Source organism: Chrysemys picta, chromosome 7, assembly GCF_011386835.1.
Source record: "Chrysemys picta bellii isolate R12L10 chromosome 7, ASM1138683v2, whole genome shotgun sequence".
NCBI lineage: Eukaryota > Metazoa > Chordata > Testudines > Emydidae > Chrysemys > Chrysemys picta.
In genome coordinates, this window is record NC_088797.1 from 117,479,362 (window position 1) to 117,494,982 (window position 15,621).

General features: G+C 35.5%; 1 protein-coding gene across 2 annotated transcripts in view; it reads right to left on the reverse strand.

Moving 5' to 3' along the window:
• Positions 1-226: 226 nt before the first annotated feature.
• NHLRC2 (NHL repeat containing 2) overlaps positions 227-15,621 on the reverse strand; it is a 59,041-nt gene continuing 43,646 nt past the window's right edge. For both annotated transcript variants that reach the window (XM_008166334.4, XM_042855280.2), the window contains 6 exons: positions 13,955-14,054; positions 13,410-13,641; positions 12,827-12,949; positions 6,308-6,517; positions 4,120-4,345; positions 227-1,312 (listed from right to left, as the gene is read on the reverse strand). In XM_008166334.4, coding sequence (XP_008164556.2) covers positions 1,056-1,312; positions 4,120-4,345; positions 6,308-6,517; positions 12,827-12,949; positions 13,410-13,641; positions 13,955-14,054 — 1,148 coding nt within the window. In that variant the 3' untranslated portion in view covers positions 227-1,055. The remainder of the gene's footprint in view (positions 1,313-4,119; positions 4,346-6,307; positions 6,518-12,826; positions 12,950-13,409; positions 13,642-13,954; positions 14,055-15,621) is intronic.

Here is a 15,621-nt window from a genome sequence, read left to right on the forward strand (position 1 = left end):
TCCTCCAAACACACGCATGAGTTAATTACCATATAAGTTACCCTACTGAACACAATGTTCTGATTCAAAGCCCACTGAAATCAACGGAAAGACTCCCACTGACTTCAAAGACCTTTGGATCAGGCCCTAAGTGTATAAAGTTACCCAGGAGCACAAGTATTTGCAGAATTAGGAATCTTATACTATTCACAGAGGAGCTGCAAAAACATGAAAGGAAAACCATTCATTTGACAGAAATAGTTGACATTTAATGGTTGCAAGTTAGTCAGAAATATTACTTACAGTCTACTCTCTAAAATACAAATGGAAACACTAATTAGAAAAAATCCTGCATGCTAATTTTATATAGGCACATTCGTGGTTTGACATCGTTATGTAACATTTCTATATGACCTCAAACAGTTCATTTCCTAAAAGTTTTTCCACACAATTGTGCTCTTCAAATAAGGCATAAATATCTAGTTTTAAGAAACAGACTTGATTTGCACAAAAACAAACAGCCCTGTGTTTTCAAAATATATTAAATGTGTTTTAAATGCTTTCATCGTAAAATAAGAAAAATAATTCTTTTATGACCTGCAGAAACAAAAATCAAGTTTTTAAACATTCTATTAAAAACAGAGGGCGTAAAAAAAAGGAAAGTTGCAGTTGTTCTTCCCCAAATGATTTTGATGTTGCTACAGGATACAGTGCAAAAGAATATCAGTACTATCACAATGTAATACTGGTCCTTCAAAAATGGACTCTTAAAATTGTTGCTCACTGCTTAAAATTGCCTAGGCCCAATCAATTCATAATAGTCAACAGACAAAGTTTAAGGATGTTATTGCTCACACAAAACAAAAAGAAATAAAGGGACCAAGATATCATTACAATTTTTCTTGATTCAGCACAAGGCTTCATCTTCATTTCTGCTTCATCTTACAAAGCATATTATGCTTCAGAACTCTTCATATGTACTGGAAGACGAGGAAAAAAAATCTACTAATTTTTTTTGCCCGTAAAAACGTTAGAAAGTAAAACTAGAGTGTGAATCTGTTGGGTTTTTGGTTTGGTTAAAATGCATATGTCAGCTCTACTTGAGCTGTGCTACCTTGGTTTGTATCAGCTATCTGTAAAAGCTGATTGAATGAGATCCCTTTCATCATACAGGCACTGCTGTCTTTGCTACAGTAATAAAGGCACACTTTGACAGACAGGACAGCTTCAGATGACAGGCAGCTACTGGGTAACTGCAAGGAGATGAGAGGTTGATGGGAAATGTCCTCAATTTCTCCAGATGGATTCTGTCCCTCAAGTAGCCACTCATTACCTGGAAAAGAAAAGCATGCTGTCATTGCCTTTTATACACAAAGTTAAATCTCACAAGGCATCAATTTGTGCATGATTTTAGCTTTAGGACAACATATCAGTAGTGGAAACTTCCCTGGATTCTCCCATTCTGCTAGAAAATTGAAAATGAATTCACAAATACTTTTTATTGTATAAAGCTTGGATTGAAACATGTGGGTGCACCTGACTGTCTTAGGAATGCGCAAAGAATCTGCAATATGCTTTGTAAGCTGATATTCAAATTTCCCTGTTAAGTTAACAGGAAGCTGTGCACATATATCAGAGACCTAATACTCAAGATAAGATGACTGAATGCCCCTGAAGTACATAAAACTTTTCTTATGAAACATTTTCAAATAAAAGTGTTGGCTTTATAAATGGTTTACTGGAAGTTAATGTTTAGGCTGGCTGAGACCTGAAATTCCTGTGTGTTTAAATATTTAAAAGTATATAACAATATAGACATGCAAAATGAGAATATGGCTAACTTGCTGCTCCAACTTATGTCTTGCCATAAGTGAGATGGATGAAGTATTCTTTTGACATTTTTCATAAAATAACTACAACTTCAAAACAAAACCTGTTGGATTTATGAGCTTGAAATGACTGCTTACATTCTACATTTTTACTAACCCTCAAACTATATGGACTATGAATACAGCTCTGTAACATCTACTAAAAATATATCAGTCCCCTTAGTTCAAAAAATTAAACACTGTCCAATTCAGTGTTGCAGATGAGTGAAGACAATTTAAAGGGCCAAAAATTGTCTTTAGATTTTGTACATGCAATCCACTGCAGGAACAAATGTAATCTGGACCTTTGAAAATCTGGCCTCAGAAATGGAAAAATAAGATTAAACAATTACATTCTTAACTTTTTTAAAATTTCCCTTTTTTTGTTTAGTGATGCTTGGGAAGAACAGACTGGTAAGCCTTTCAATATACTTTTCTGGCACAAAGGGTGAGGAGTTCACCTAATTATATGTAGACTACAGCTTTTTCTGAGGGCATCGCTTATTCTCTAGACACCTGGAGATTACCAGTGGGTAGTTGTGCTATTTTTTAAAACATCTAGGAGAAAAAAAATGTTCCTGGTTAAGTGCACAATGATCATGAACTCACTTTTCGAGAATGGCAATATGGCATTCATTTAAGTACAGAGCAATGTTTTCTGAGTACAATAGTCTATGGTGACAGTTTAATTTAGGCCCATAGTAACCCTAGTTTGGTTATAACAATGGGTGATTTTTATGAAGGGGGATGGTAGAGGTTTAAGGCTTCTAGTAGAATTTTTTAAACCCACATTTTTTTCTACTGTTAAAGTACTTGTGTAATTTATAAATTCAACACTCAAAAGAATCCTAGAGATGGGATATGTTAAGGGTGGGGAATGAAAAAAGAGCAAAGACCCAGCACTAAGAAGGCATATGTGCATTAGCTTCCAAAATTCTAGAAGATATAGGGAGAAGCATGTGTTATTAAAGGAACGCAGAGAGAGAGAGAGAGAAACATATCTAGGCATAGACTTGGCACTCTCAATTAGGGGGTAACATGACAGTTCTTCTGATGGAAAATGCTGGCTGGTATTCACCTGAAGGATGTAACATTAGATAAGAAGACACTACTAGTTGCTTCTTCCTTAAGATGCTCACACACCAGTTTCCCAGTTAATTGTGGAGATTCTTTTGTTTCAACTGCCACTGCAAGCTGTGCCCAGCAAAACCAATCAATGAGGAGCATTTGTGCCATTCTTTGATTAGTACAACATATGGCCTTTGTTATGAATAAAAGTCGAACATACTAACAACTGGCAAAGAGACAGAAATGATATCAAGGGATACTTTACATATGTTTTGGAGGATATACTTCTTAGTTTTCTTTGTATTGTGCCTGTAATAAAAACATCCACCCATTTTCAGATGTATATTTAAGTTAATTCCGGGTGAGATGAGCTTCTTAATTTTTCAAACTTTCAGGCTAATGGGTACATAATTTTCCTTTAGCAATATTTTTCAGATACATTAGAAATGACAGTGAGATGGAAAATGTACTGTATTTAGTAGAAAAAGGCATGCATGTAGGAAACTACTAGTGTCTGAGCCAGGCCTTAGCATGAACAACTGTATTGCACTACACATCATGAATGTACATAAAACATTTTAATACACTCTTCTATGGTGCTTATAAAATGGAATACAAATATAATAACTGAGCACCTAGGAGACAATGAGCTTACATTCATAGCACTGTTGTGAAGCAAGGAAGTAGTATTATCCATCCCATTTTACAGATAAGCAACTGAGGCACAGAGAGATTACACAGGAAGTCAGTAGAACGGCCAGTAACAGAATCCAGTTCACCTTGTTTCCAGTGCATGAATAACAACACAATTTTAACTGTGTTTTTGCCTTGCTCTGTATGTGTGTGTATGTCGTATGGTGAATCAGGTTCAAATTTTGGCTTAACTTAAAAATAAGTTCTCACTCAGGATAAAATGTGACTTCCTTCAGTGGTGTACATCAGCTTTCCTGCTAAAAATTCTTAGTAGATCTAGCTATCAGCCTCCCAAAAGACAGATGATGAGGGTGGAGCAGCCCATCCCCAGAAGACGACGGGAGGGCAACCATCTAAAGAACATAAAGGGGCTGAGCTCTGATTGTTGATAATAAACAAAACTTGATATTTTACTTGTCCATCAAATACATTATTCACTCTGGAGGAGTGAGCTAGTAGAACTTTCCAGGCTGCAATACATGCAGTCTTTCTGAAAATGCAGTCACTTTACCTTCTGCTGTGAGAAACCAGGAACTGGGTGCCTCTTCAGTCAGCTTCGTATTTGCAGGAAGGCTTAACCTTAATAAAAACTGAAGGGTCTGGCCAGGGGTTACAGTCAATGAAGGAAGTTGGATGTTCGGTGCAGATTTAGGCAGCTTGGGGATGTCTGCCATCTTATTGTTTTGGATAAATGGATGATCTACAACATCAAATATTTCAGTGCGCAGGATAGGCAACTGTCAAAGAAATCAAAAGAAATATTAACAAGTATTTCTATTTGAAAGCCTGCTTTATGGTATAAGACTACAGAGCATCTTGCAATTATGAATTCATAGCACCAAAATCCACAGCTGGTGTGTGAACAAGGAATTTGTACTGAAATTAAGATTTATACATTTCAATATATTTACTGGATAGAACTGGAACCCCCTTAGCCAGCATACAGAAATTCTGCGCTGATAGGAGAGGGAAGGGGAAATGCCAAGAGAAATTTTATTTTTTTTAAAAATCCAAAGAATTTACCTTAAAGCAATATTAACACCCCATCTATTTTCTTTTGTGATTTTTTGGTCTTCTCTCATTTCAAATTTGAATAATTTCATTACAGATATCAGTTTAATAATAACCCAAGTGTGCTTTCTGTTAACTTGGTAATAACTACCCTGAGATAATAAAATTCTTGGTCATTTGCCTTGCGTACCCCCAAGTTTCAGCTCACTTAAAAATTACTTGCTTACAAAATGAGACATAAAAATACAAAAGTGTCACAGCACGCTATTACTGAAACATTGCTTATTTTCTCATTTTTACCATATGATTATAAAATAAATCAATTGGAATGTAAATATTGTACTTGCATTTCATATAAGTGAGCCAGTTTTTCCACTTATAAGCCTTCTCTGAAGTCCAAGCCCCAGGCAATGGGGCTGAAGGAAGTAACTTGGTTTTGTGGGAGCCCCTATGGTGTGGGGTCTTTGGCAACTGCCCTGCTTGCCATTCCCTAATGCTGGCCCTGCACCTGTGACCCCCCTAAACCCATCCCATGACCCTACAGGGGAATGCAACCCCAGGTTGAGAAACACTGATCTAGATGAGCTGACGTATCCCCTGATTGAGAACCACTGTCATACAGGAAGCATTGAACAGTTGGTGTTTAAATATTAAACACATTAAAAATATAGATGTTACCAAATACACTTCACAGTTCTGAGGAAGAGAGTTTAGCCTTTGTGTCAGTGTACCTACATGGCAATAGTTACTCAGCTATATATGATGCCATCAACAGACAGAGAAATTCATTCACATCAGTTTTGCCTTATTTCTAATAAGCAAACAAGGTGGAATCCAGTTTTGAAAGGGGCCTTATCTTGACCACTTATTTGTGAAGAAATCAGGAGCACACAAAATTCTGTATTTGCTCATGCAAGATTAAAGGCCATTAAAAAATAGCTTTCACATTGTAGCAGTACTAGATTTGGAAAAAATCCAATTTAATAAGACAAACACATATTTACGAGCAATACATGTGTTTATAAGAGAGAGTGGTGAGCTATTTTGCTTCCCCACTGATGGACACATGAAATAAAAACAGCATGCTACCATTCTCAAGGTCTTTGTTGCAAGTGAACTTTGTCGTGCTGTGTTTTGCATTCCTACTGTTCCATATGCCTTCATTAGAAGTCAGAAAGATAACTGCAGAACTACAGACACTGGCAACTGTACATGTAACAATACCACCAAGAGGGTCTCACCAGCCCTTTCTTTTGGGACTTGATCTGGCAAGCTGCTGAACAATCTTAACTCATATTAATTCTGTATTAATGTGGTTGTTGATTAGATGATCATCATCTTGCAGGATTGGGCCAACAGAGACTATTTCTTGAGGGCTGAAGTTTCTGTATTCTAACTCTTTCATGCAAGTTTATCAATTTCTTTCTCTATGCACAAGTGTCCTTCCCAAACTCCTAGCAGAGATGGAATATTTATTTTAAGCCTAACAGGATATCCTTAAAGTAGACAGCTTTTCTGTTTGTCAGATTATCACAAATATTACGGGTATACATTTACTGCACTGAATAAATTCATCAACTATGCTATTTTATACCACCCAAAATCACTGTGAGCCGATATAGTAAGAAAAACCTATAGTAGTAATTTACAAAATCTTGTGTCAAAAAGCTTTAGTAAGTTTTACTTGCCATAGAAATAATTTTTGTTTCTAAGTCCAGCACTTTAATTTGATGATTATTTGTGTCAGCAATATAAAGCAGACGGCCATTCTCTTCAACACATAATCCTCCTGGTTCATTGAAAGTCGTCTGCGTAAGGCTGGAACCAACAACATTACTTGCTTCTCCTGTACCTGCCAGTGTAGCACAATTCTTCATTTTGGGATCTACAAACTTAATCTAGGGAAAACAAAATGAAAACTTTGAAAAGTTATCAGAATTATAACAAAATCTTCTGGCTAGTGTTTTCAGGAGACACCAGCAATTTTGGGTACCTTAATTATTGAGTGCCCAACTTGACACCCCATAAAAAAGATAGACTTTCTGAGGGTGGAAGCTTAGCACTTTAAAAACTAAGATACTTTTAGGTGTCTCAGGTTGGATACCTAAAAACTGAGGCACCCAAATTCATTAGTCAGTTTTGAAATTATTGGCCAATTTCCCTTTTCCTGAAAATAAAGCTAGAAATATATATGTAGACATATAAATAGTAAATAAGTTAATCACACTTTTTCTAGAACATGCAACCTAACCAACATTAAAAGTAACCCAACTCATATCTTGCTAATTTAACTACAGTATCAATTTGTAAATATCTGTGCAAGCACAGGAATTCTAGGAAGTTTATTAATACTAATAATTATTAAATGGATCTCTAATCAATTATCATGAACCTACACATACCTCCACTGTAAAAAGTCACTGATTCTAAACATACCTTGTGAGCCTTGAGCATACGCAATACTAAAAACTGTTTTAATAATTAGTTTACATGCAGATGGGGATTGTTCATACATGTTGTATTTATTATTAAAAGTTGCAAATGTATATGAAAATTTGATATCTTTGGTTTTATTCCCTCACCCTGTGCCTTTTTCAAATGCCACTTGCTTCTTAGGCCCCAATCCTGCAAAGTTTCTACACATGCTTAAGCTTTACATCATGCAAGTTTTAAATTCAATAGGATTACTGAGAGGTTAAAAACATGCTAAGACTTTACAGGATTGGGGACTTGGACTGTTAGATAGATATAGATACGGTCCTAGCCCTGAAAAATCTAATCTATCTATACACACACACACACACTTATATAGCACATAGCACAATAGGGCCTCTGCGTGCTAATGTAATATAAATATTAAACAATAGTAACAATCTGAAAAAAACTGAATAATAAAAAAACTGACTCTTCCTTCCCATTGTATTAGTTTTTCTGCAGCAAGAAATGAAGAACAAGTGACATGCTTCGGTTTGAATGGCAAAGCATTTGAATGTTTGTGTGACAAATGTAGGATGTGATTTAAAACCTTTTTTTTTTTTTTTTTTTTTTATATTATGGGAGCAGTCAAAGGCCCTAATCAGGAGCTGTGGTAGGAACTATACAAACACACCATCTGTTTTATTTTCATATATTTTGTTTTAATTTAAAATAAATTAGATTAAGAAAAAAAGAAGGACCCCCTGTGAAGTGAATTAAAGAATTTGTAGGTCAAATACAGTTTAAAAAACAAAAATAACCCAACAAAAAACCAGAAAACCTTAACTGTAACATAATTCAGCCACCCAAACTGTTTTAATAATTGGTTTAACTGAAATGCATCTTAAACTAAATTTAAATATAGTTCAACTCTGTTCCCAGTCTAGTATGAATGGGTTCTTAGTAGGCCAAGATTAATTGCCGTTATCTCACGCCATTAAATCAAAAAAATTAATCGAGATTAAAAATTAATCAATTAATCGCACTTTTAATCAACCTGTTAAACAATAGAATACCAATTGAAATTTATTAAATACATTTGGATGTTTTTCTACATTTTCAAATATATTGATTGAAATTACAACAGTATACAAAGTGTACAGTGCTCACTTTATATTATTTTTATTACAAATATTTGCACTGTAAAAATGATAAATAGTATTTTTCAATTCACCTCATACTAGTACTGAAGTGCAATCTCTTTATTGTGAAAATGCAACTTACAAATGCAGATTTTTTTTGTTACATAACTGAATTCAAAAAACAAAACAGTGTAAAACTTTAGAGCCTACAAGTCCACTCATTCCTACTTCTTGTTCAGCCAATCACTAAGGGTACATCTACACTACAGGGGGGAGTCGATTTAAGATACGCAAATTCAGCTACGTGAATAGCGTAGCTGAATTCGACGTATCGCAGCCGACTTACCCCGCTGTGAGGACGGCGGCAAAATCGACTTCTGCGGCTTTCTGTCGGCGGTGCTTACTCCCACCTCCGCTGGTGGAGTAAGAGCGCCGATTCGGGGATCGATTGTCACGTCCCAACGGGACGCGATAAATCGATCCCCGAGAGGTCGAATTCTACCCGCCGATTCAGGCGGGTAGTGTAGACCTAACCTTAGACAAGTTTGTTTACATTTACAGGACATAATGCTGCCCGCTTCTTATTTACAATGTCACCTGAAAGTGAAAACAGGTGTTTGCATGGCACTTTTGTAGTCTGCACTGCAAGGTATTTACGTGCCAGATATGCTAAACATTCGAATGGCCCTTCATGCTTTGGCCACCATTCCAGAGGACATGGTTCCATGCTGATGATGCTCATTTAAAAAAAGAAAAGTGTTAATTACATTTGTGACTGAACTCCTTGGGGGAGAATTGTATGTCTTCTGCTCTGTTTTACTCACATTCTGCCATATATTTCATGTTATAGCAGTCTCAGATGACGACCCAGCACAAGTTGTTCATTTTAAGAACACTTTCACTGCAGATTTGACAAAACGCAAAGAGGGTACCAATGTAAAATTTCTAAAGATAGCTACAGCACTTGACCCAAAGTTTAAGAATCTGAAGTGCCTTCCAAAATCTGAGAGGGATGAGGTGTGGAGCATGCTTTCAGAAGTCTTAAAAGAGTAACACTCTGATGCGAAAACTACAGAACTGAACCACCAAAAAATAAAATCAACTTCCACTGGTGGCATCTGACTCAGATGATGAAAATGAACGTGCATCAGATTGTTATTGAGCAGAACCAGTCATCAGCATGGGCGCATGTCCTCTGGAAGGGTGGTTGAAGCATGAAGGGACATATGAATCTTTAGCACATCTGGCATGTAAATATCTTGGACGCCAGCTACAACAGTGCCATGCGAACACCTGTTGTCACTTCCAGGTGACATTGTAAACAAGAAGCAGGCAGCATTATCTCCTGCAAATGTAAACAAACTTGGTTGTCAGAATGATTGGCTGAACAAGAAGTAGGACTGACTGGACTTGTAGGCTCTAAAGTTTTACATTATTTTATTTTTGAGTGTAGTTTTTTTTTTAATATAATTCTACATTTGTAAGTTCAACTTTCATGATAAAGAGACTGCACTACAGTACTTGTATTAGGTGACCTGTAAAATACTATTTCTTTTGTTTTTTACAGTGCAAATATTTGTAATCAAATATAAATATAAAGTGAGCACTGTACACTTTGTATTCTGTGTTGTAATTGAAATAAATATATTTGAAAATGTAGAAAACATCCAAAAATATTTAAATAAATGGTATTCTATTATTCTTTAACAGTGCGATTAGATTAATCACGATTAATTTGTTTAATTGCTTGACAGCCCTAGTTCTTAGCAACATGAAAAATAAAAGAAAGCAGAAGGAAGAGATTGAAAGCCATGACTAAAAAACAATGAATGCTAATACTACATCTGTAATTCATAACGTTCGGTATTTAATTTGTGTTGCTATTTTTATTTTCTTTTTTAATTTACAGCACTGACTTAATCATATTGCGTAATTTTAAATAGACCCTCAGTAAATATTTAAAAAACATTAGAATAATGGAATCATAGAATAATCTATTTAACAGCAAAATAAGCAGTAAATACCATTTCAGTCTCGCAGATAATTAAGATGTAGGATAATAAAAATTATACAAACGTATCACTTCAAACAATCATCTGTAGTTTCATTATCACAATTGGAAATGAAAAAGTCACTTTCTTGAAAATTTATGAGCTGGGTACCAGAACTCATGGTTAAAAGGCATTTTATCTAATTCTATGTAAAATAGGGGAAGGGAGAAAGATTGACTGAGCTTATTTAATCACAGGGTTGTCAAGTCCCTTCAAACTTTCAGCTTTTCAATAGGAGCCTGGGGAACTAGTTGTTTCCTTTCCTAAAGCATGATTTTAGCTATTTATTACTGAAAGATTTATGCCAGAATTCAAAGAAATTAGTCTTGAGTGAACTAAATACATGTCCTAAATGTAGAAAACAAGAAAACAGTCAGCTATGAAGTAGAGTACAGGGCTACAGTTCTAGTTCATGGGTCGGCAATGTAAACTACAAGACAGATGTTTGAGTGGGTTATGTAATCACCAGAACCCAAGGATGGAATTACTGCCTCATCATTCAAAATCTGGTGGGTATTTATATTGTTTTTAATACATGTCCCAACTGCTTCTTTCTTCTGTTAACCTCTCATGCTTCCCTGCTGGATGACTTCCCTTCTTTTGGTCTTCATTCAGTGCTCTCTATCATTTAGGTATTTCTAAGACATCTATCAATGTGGTATCTACATCTGTATGTTGCTGAATGGCATGTTTCCGATAACATATAAAAACGAAGCCTGCCAAATTGCTTTGCTCCTGGCTCTTGCACAGTTTTTAAAAGAACAAATAAATTAAATTTTGTTTTAAAGTACTAAAGAAAAATACACACCAAATATTTACTTTTCTATTTTTTTAAGAAAAGAGTCTTTTACTTAAATATCTACCACTGCAAATGAGAGAATTATTGAGTAACATTAGGTACTTAACTCTTCAGCTTAAGTGAAAAAAAACAAACAAAAAACCCATATAATTTCGGGAATAATTTATTACTATCTAGGATTATTTTATTATGACATACTAAGAATAAATATCCTTAACATGCTTTAAGCAAACTCAGGATTAAAGGCACATCAAGAAAATAATTACTGGATTCAGCATTTTTTGCTAACTTGAGTAACATTTTGCTACTCTTAAATTGTCATTTTTTTTATTTAAGGGTACAACTGTTCATGCTAAACAATTGTATGCAGTGTTGTTGTAGCCGTCTTGGTACCAGGATATTAGAGAGACAAGGTGGGTGAGGTAACATCTCTCATTGGACCAACGTCTGTTGGTGTGTAAACTTGAAAGCTGGTCTCTCTCACCAACAGACGTTGGTCCAATAAAAGATATTACCTCTCAACTTGTCTTTTATGCAAAACAATGTAATTATTAAAAATTATAACCACAGAGGAAGATTTTTTGATAAAAGTTTTCTGCTCTTGTACGTAAAAAAATAAATTTCTAATGTAATAAGAATTTTTAATGAGAATTGGATAATTTAATGAAATTTTTTTCCAAAATATAATCCAATGCAGCAGTTAAAAAAATCTAAGCCTTCTACCAAAGACAATTCCTTTGTTTTATATATCAAATACTATAGCTTCAAAAATCTTCTAACAAGCATTCAATCACTTGAAATCTAAACATTAAGGCAGTTTATACACTGGATGAAATCCTTGCCCTAGTGAAGTCAATAGCAAAACATCCACTGACTTCACTAAGACCAGGATTTCACCCTCTATTCATAGAGTCTAACCCTTCTTGAAAGAGATTTAGGGTTAGTCTATAGTAGAAGAGGTTTGTTGGTATAGCTATGCTGGCAAACCATCGTATAGACACAGGTTATACCATAAAAAAGTGCTCTCGACAATACAGTTTATAATGATTCCCTGAGCAAAATAAGCTATACAAACAAAAGCGCTTTTATGCCAGTAAAACTGTGTCTACATCAGGATTTTGCCAGTACAGAAAAGTTTCGGGGAGGGTGGAGAATCACAACCCTAACCAACACAGAGTTGTGTAGATCTGGCCAGGGTAAATAATTTGTTTTAGATGAGTAAATAATCTAATCAATGCAGAATTACAACACTCACAGAAATAGGGATATAAAACATCTACACATCAAAATCTTTATCTCACCTCATGACTAGCCCATGAATGAGCCAATGAGAGTAACCACCAACCCCTTCCATCTCTCAAAGATATGGGAGGCTATATGGATGACTGCATATCCCCTTTCCAAATTGCTCAAAGCTAAAAAGACCTCTGGTGGCTGTGACCAAGCATTCTGAATTGCTCTGCTCTTGTTTTGTACCTTTTTGTGTTAATAAAACCAGCCCTGAGGAAAGGGCCTTGGACTGAACTGTTGTTTGGAGCTTTATTTTACCTTCCCCGCCCGGTATATCTGCCCGTCAGTACACATGTCTAGACACACAGTAAACCAGGTGACCAGATAAAAGTCCAAGATCAAAAACAAGGAAAAAAAAAAAGTATGTAATTTACTTCCTTAGGTATACAAAATACAATTTTATGTTACTGAACCATAGAGACACGCTTTTCTGATGCTATCTGACTCTGATGGTGGTGGTGAAATGAGTTACATAAATACGGTTTTGCATTACATATTACACCGACTTACCTTATGATTATAGGAATCTGCTACATAAAGCAGTTTCCTTTTCTTGTCCCAAGTTACTCCAAGGGGGTGCTGCAGCTTTGCATTTATTCCTGCTTCATCAACATCACCAAAGGCAAACAAATTCTAAAAGAGTGCATTAATTAAAATTGTACAATTAGTTAGTTATGCAATGTTGACATAAGGCAGTAGACAGTGCAAATCACTGTAATTAAATAGAAATTAACTGGCTATTTTTAAAAAAATGCACTCATGGGAAATGGAGCACTTAGGGGATTGGGTATAGATGTGGAGCCTTTGAAATGGCCACCAATGTGAATCCAGGCCATTTCAATAGCAATCAAAAGTCACTGCCACGCATGATTATTCAGTGGATTTTGTGAATGAGTTGGTCCGTCCAGTTCTTGTTGACCAACAATCTGCATTACAAAACTTGTGCTGGCACACTAAACAGTGAAATTAAGAAATGAAAGAGCCTGGAGACAGAACTACCCTCTTGGCCCTAAAAGTGGTTCCTCCAGATCAGGCTTGAGGAATATTGGTAGGGTGGTGCAGGGAAGATTGAAGTTGTGTGTTAGTCTATTACCAGTGGATCTCTCTCTCCTCCTACAAGATGTTTCACTGCTCCATCTTTCAGTGAGATTGTTCGCACGGTGCTGCTCTCACTGTCTGCTACAAAAATACAGTTCCAGGGTTCTTCAGAAGCCAGAGAAAGACCTGAAGGCTGGGCAAAGGCTGCCTTATGGGGGTATGCATTGTTTCGGTTCTCTTCATTCCCACTCCCAGCAAATCGAAGGCAGGTTCCTTTCTTTAAATCACTAAAGAAAAAACAAGTGCCCAGGTTCAAAGACAAATCTGAAATAGTTCAGATAGAATTCTTATATAGTTTCTGTTTGGTAAATATAAAAGTTACCAAAATAACGGTATTTGAACTGCTTTTATTTTAACTTGTATTTCACCTTGGTTTATAATTAATACTTAAATGATTTAGCATAACGCAAAATAAAACAACATTTAATTATATATATTTATAAGTGTTTTCCAAGAGGATAAGTCTCCTTGAAGTTTTAAGGCTCTTGTTCATCAATAGCTAAATAGCTGTTTCTAATATCTATCATTATAGTGGCGTACCTTCCTTTTGGGAGTTTTCCGCATTCCAACATGAGCGCCCAGATTTGATGAGTACCTGCCATGGCTATCCATAGAACATCATCTTCATGGGTCCCTGAAACTTTACCAAACATGAGTATAAATATCATAGAATGGACCTCAGGCAATATTTGCAAAAAGGAAGTACCTTGGTCATGAAAAAAAGTGAATTACTTTCAGTTACTTAGCCGTTATTCTTCTGTAGCTTTACTAGGGGAGAAAAAGTTGTACCTTTTAATCTTTGTTGAAGATACCACTTTTACTAGGGAATGAAGTCAGCAGTCATTCTGATAGTGAATATGCATTTTACTCAGTGTCCCAACAATGATACTGAATAACAAACCAGATAATGGCAAAGACATTGAAGAGCTGAGCTAGTGAGAAAATTGGAAGTGATCATTGAACGCTGCTTTTTGCAGGATTTAGGAGATAAACAGTAAAGAGATATAGCCTCTCACTTATATTTTATATTCATTATTTGTTCATTTAGTTTAGCTTTAAAATCTAAGGCCCCAATCTTGCAAATATGCACAACCTTAAGTTTACTACCATGAGCAGTCCAATTGAAATGGATGGGATCTCTCATAGTAGTCAAGGATCAGAGCCAACTGAACTTGGTGCTTTCGGAAGTGCAGATCAATACTGGAGACTGAAATTTGCTATTTTTTCCAAAAGCAGGTCTGTCAAACACAGCCACTGCTCACATTTCCACCCCACTCCCATACCGCTCTGCTAATATGCCTCAGTCCCCACTTACATAATAAGACAAACTTGCTGTTGAGATAAGTGGTTCTTAATTTCCTAATTTTTTAAAACTTGCTTTTACAAAAGGTATATTGTGCCTATTATTTTGCCAAATATTTATATACTATAAAGCTACTGATTATCAACACATTTATAAAATTAGACACAAAATTTGCTCAGCTGTTATTTATTTTCCAGTAAAATATGACAAAGATTTAAAGATTAGATTAAATGGATGCACCTCATTTTACAACATATTACATTTCCACCATTAAATCAACACAATGAACGGATTACAAATGCGAGCCATCAAAGGCCTAGAGGAACAGATAAAGAAAAGTACTATCTAAACGCACGTTTCTGTACAAAAAGAACAAAATTGAAAGGACAAAAATTGACCAATATAAGGAATACTGCATTAAAGCACACAATCTATCATCTTCCTAATAAAAGCACTAATCTGCATTGCACATACCTGTCATATATAGCCACATATTGCACTAAGAATTTTTGTTTTTCAAAATCAGTTAGCTATTAAAACATTGCAAATCACACTGATTAACAGACCTTCAAAAGAGCTGAAAAAAACCATTAAATCAAATACCGGAATTCTTACATTTAAAATGTTTTTAAATTAATTTCAAAGCTCGTAATCTCTAACACGAACTCACAAATATCCAGTAACTTTGGGTTCCCTAGCTCTGCTCTTGCAGGCATGTTAATAGGGCAACCAGACATTTAGATTCTCTAACTTCAAATTTAAATAATTTATTACCTATATTTCAAATTGCATTGCAGAAAAGTTACATGTCCTAAATTCGGAGAGTTAGACCAGATCAACCTTCCCAAAACAAAACCAACCCAAGAAATCTAGACAATATTTTAAGCCTGCCTGTCACACCTGG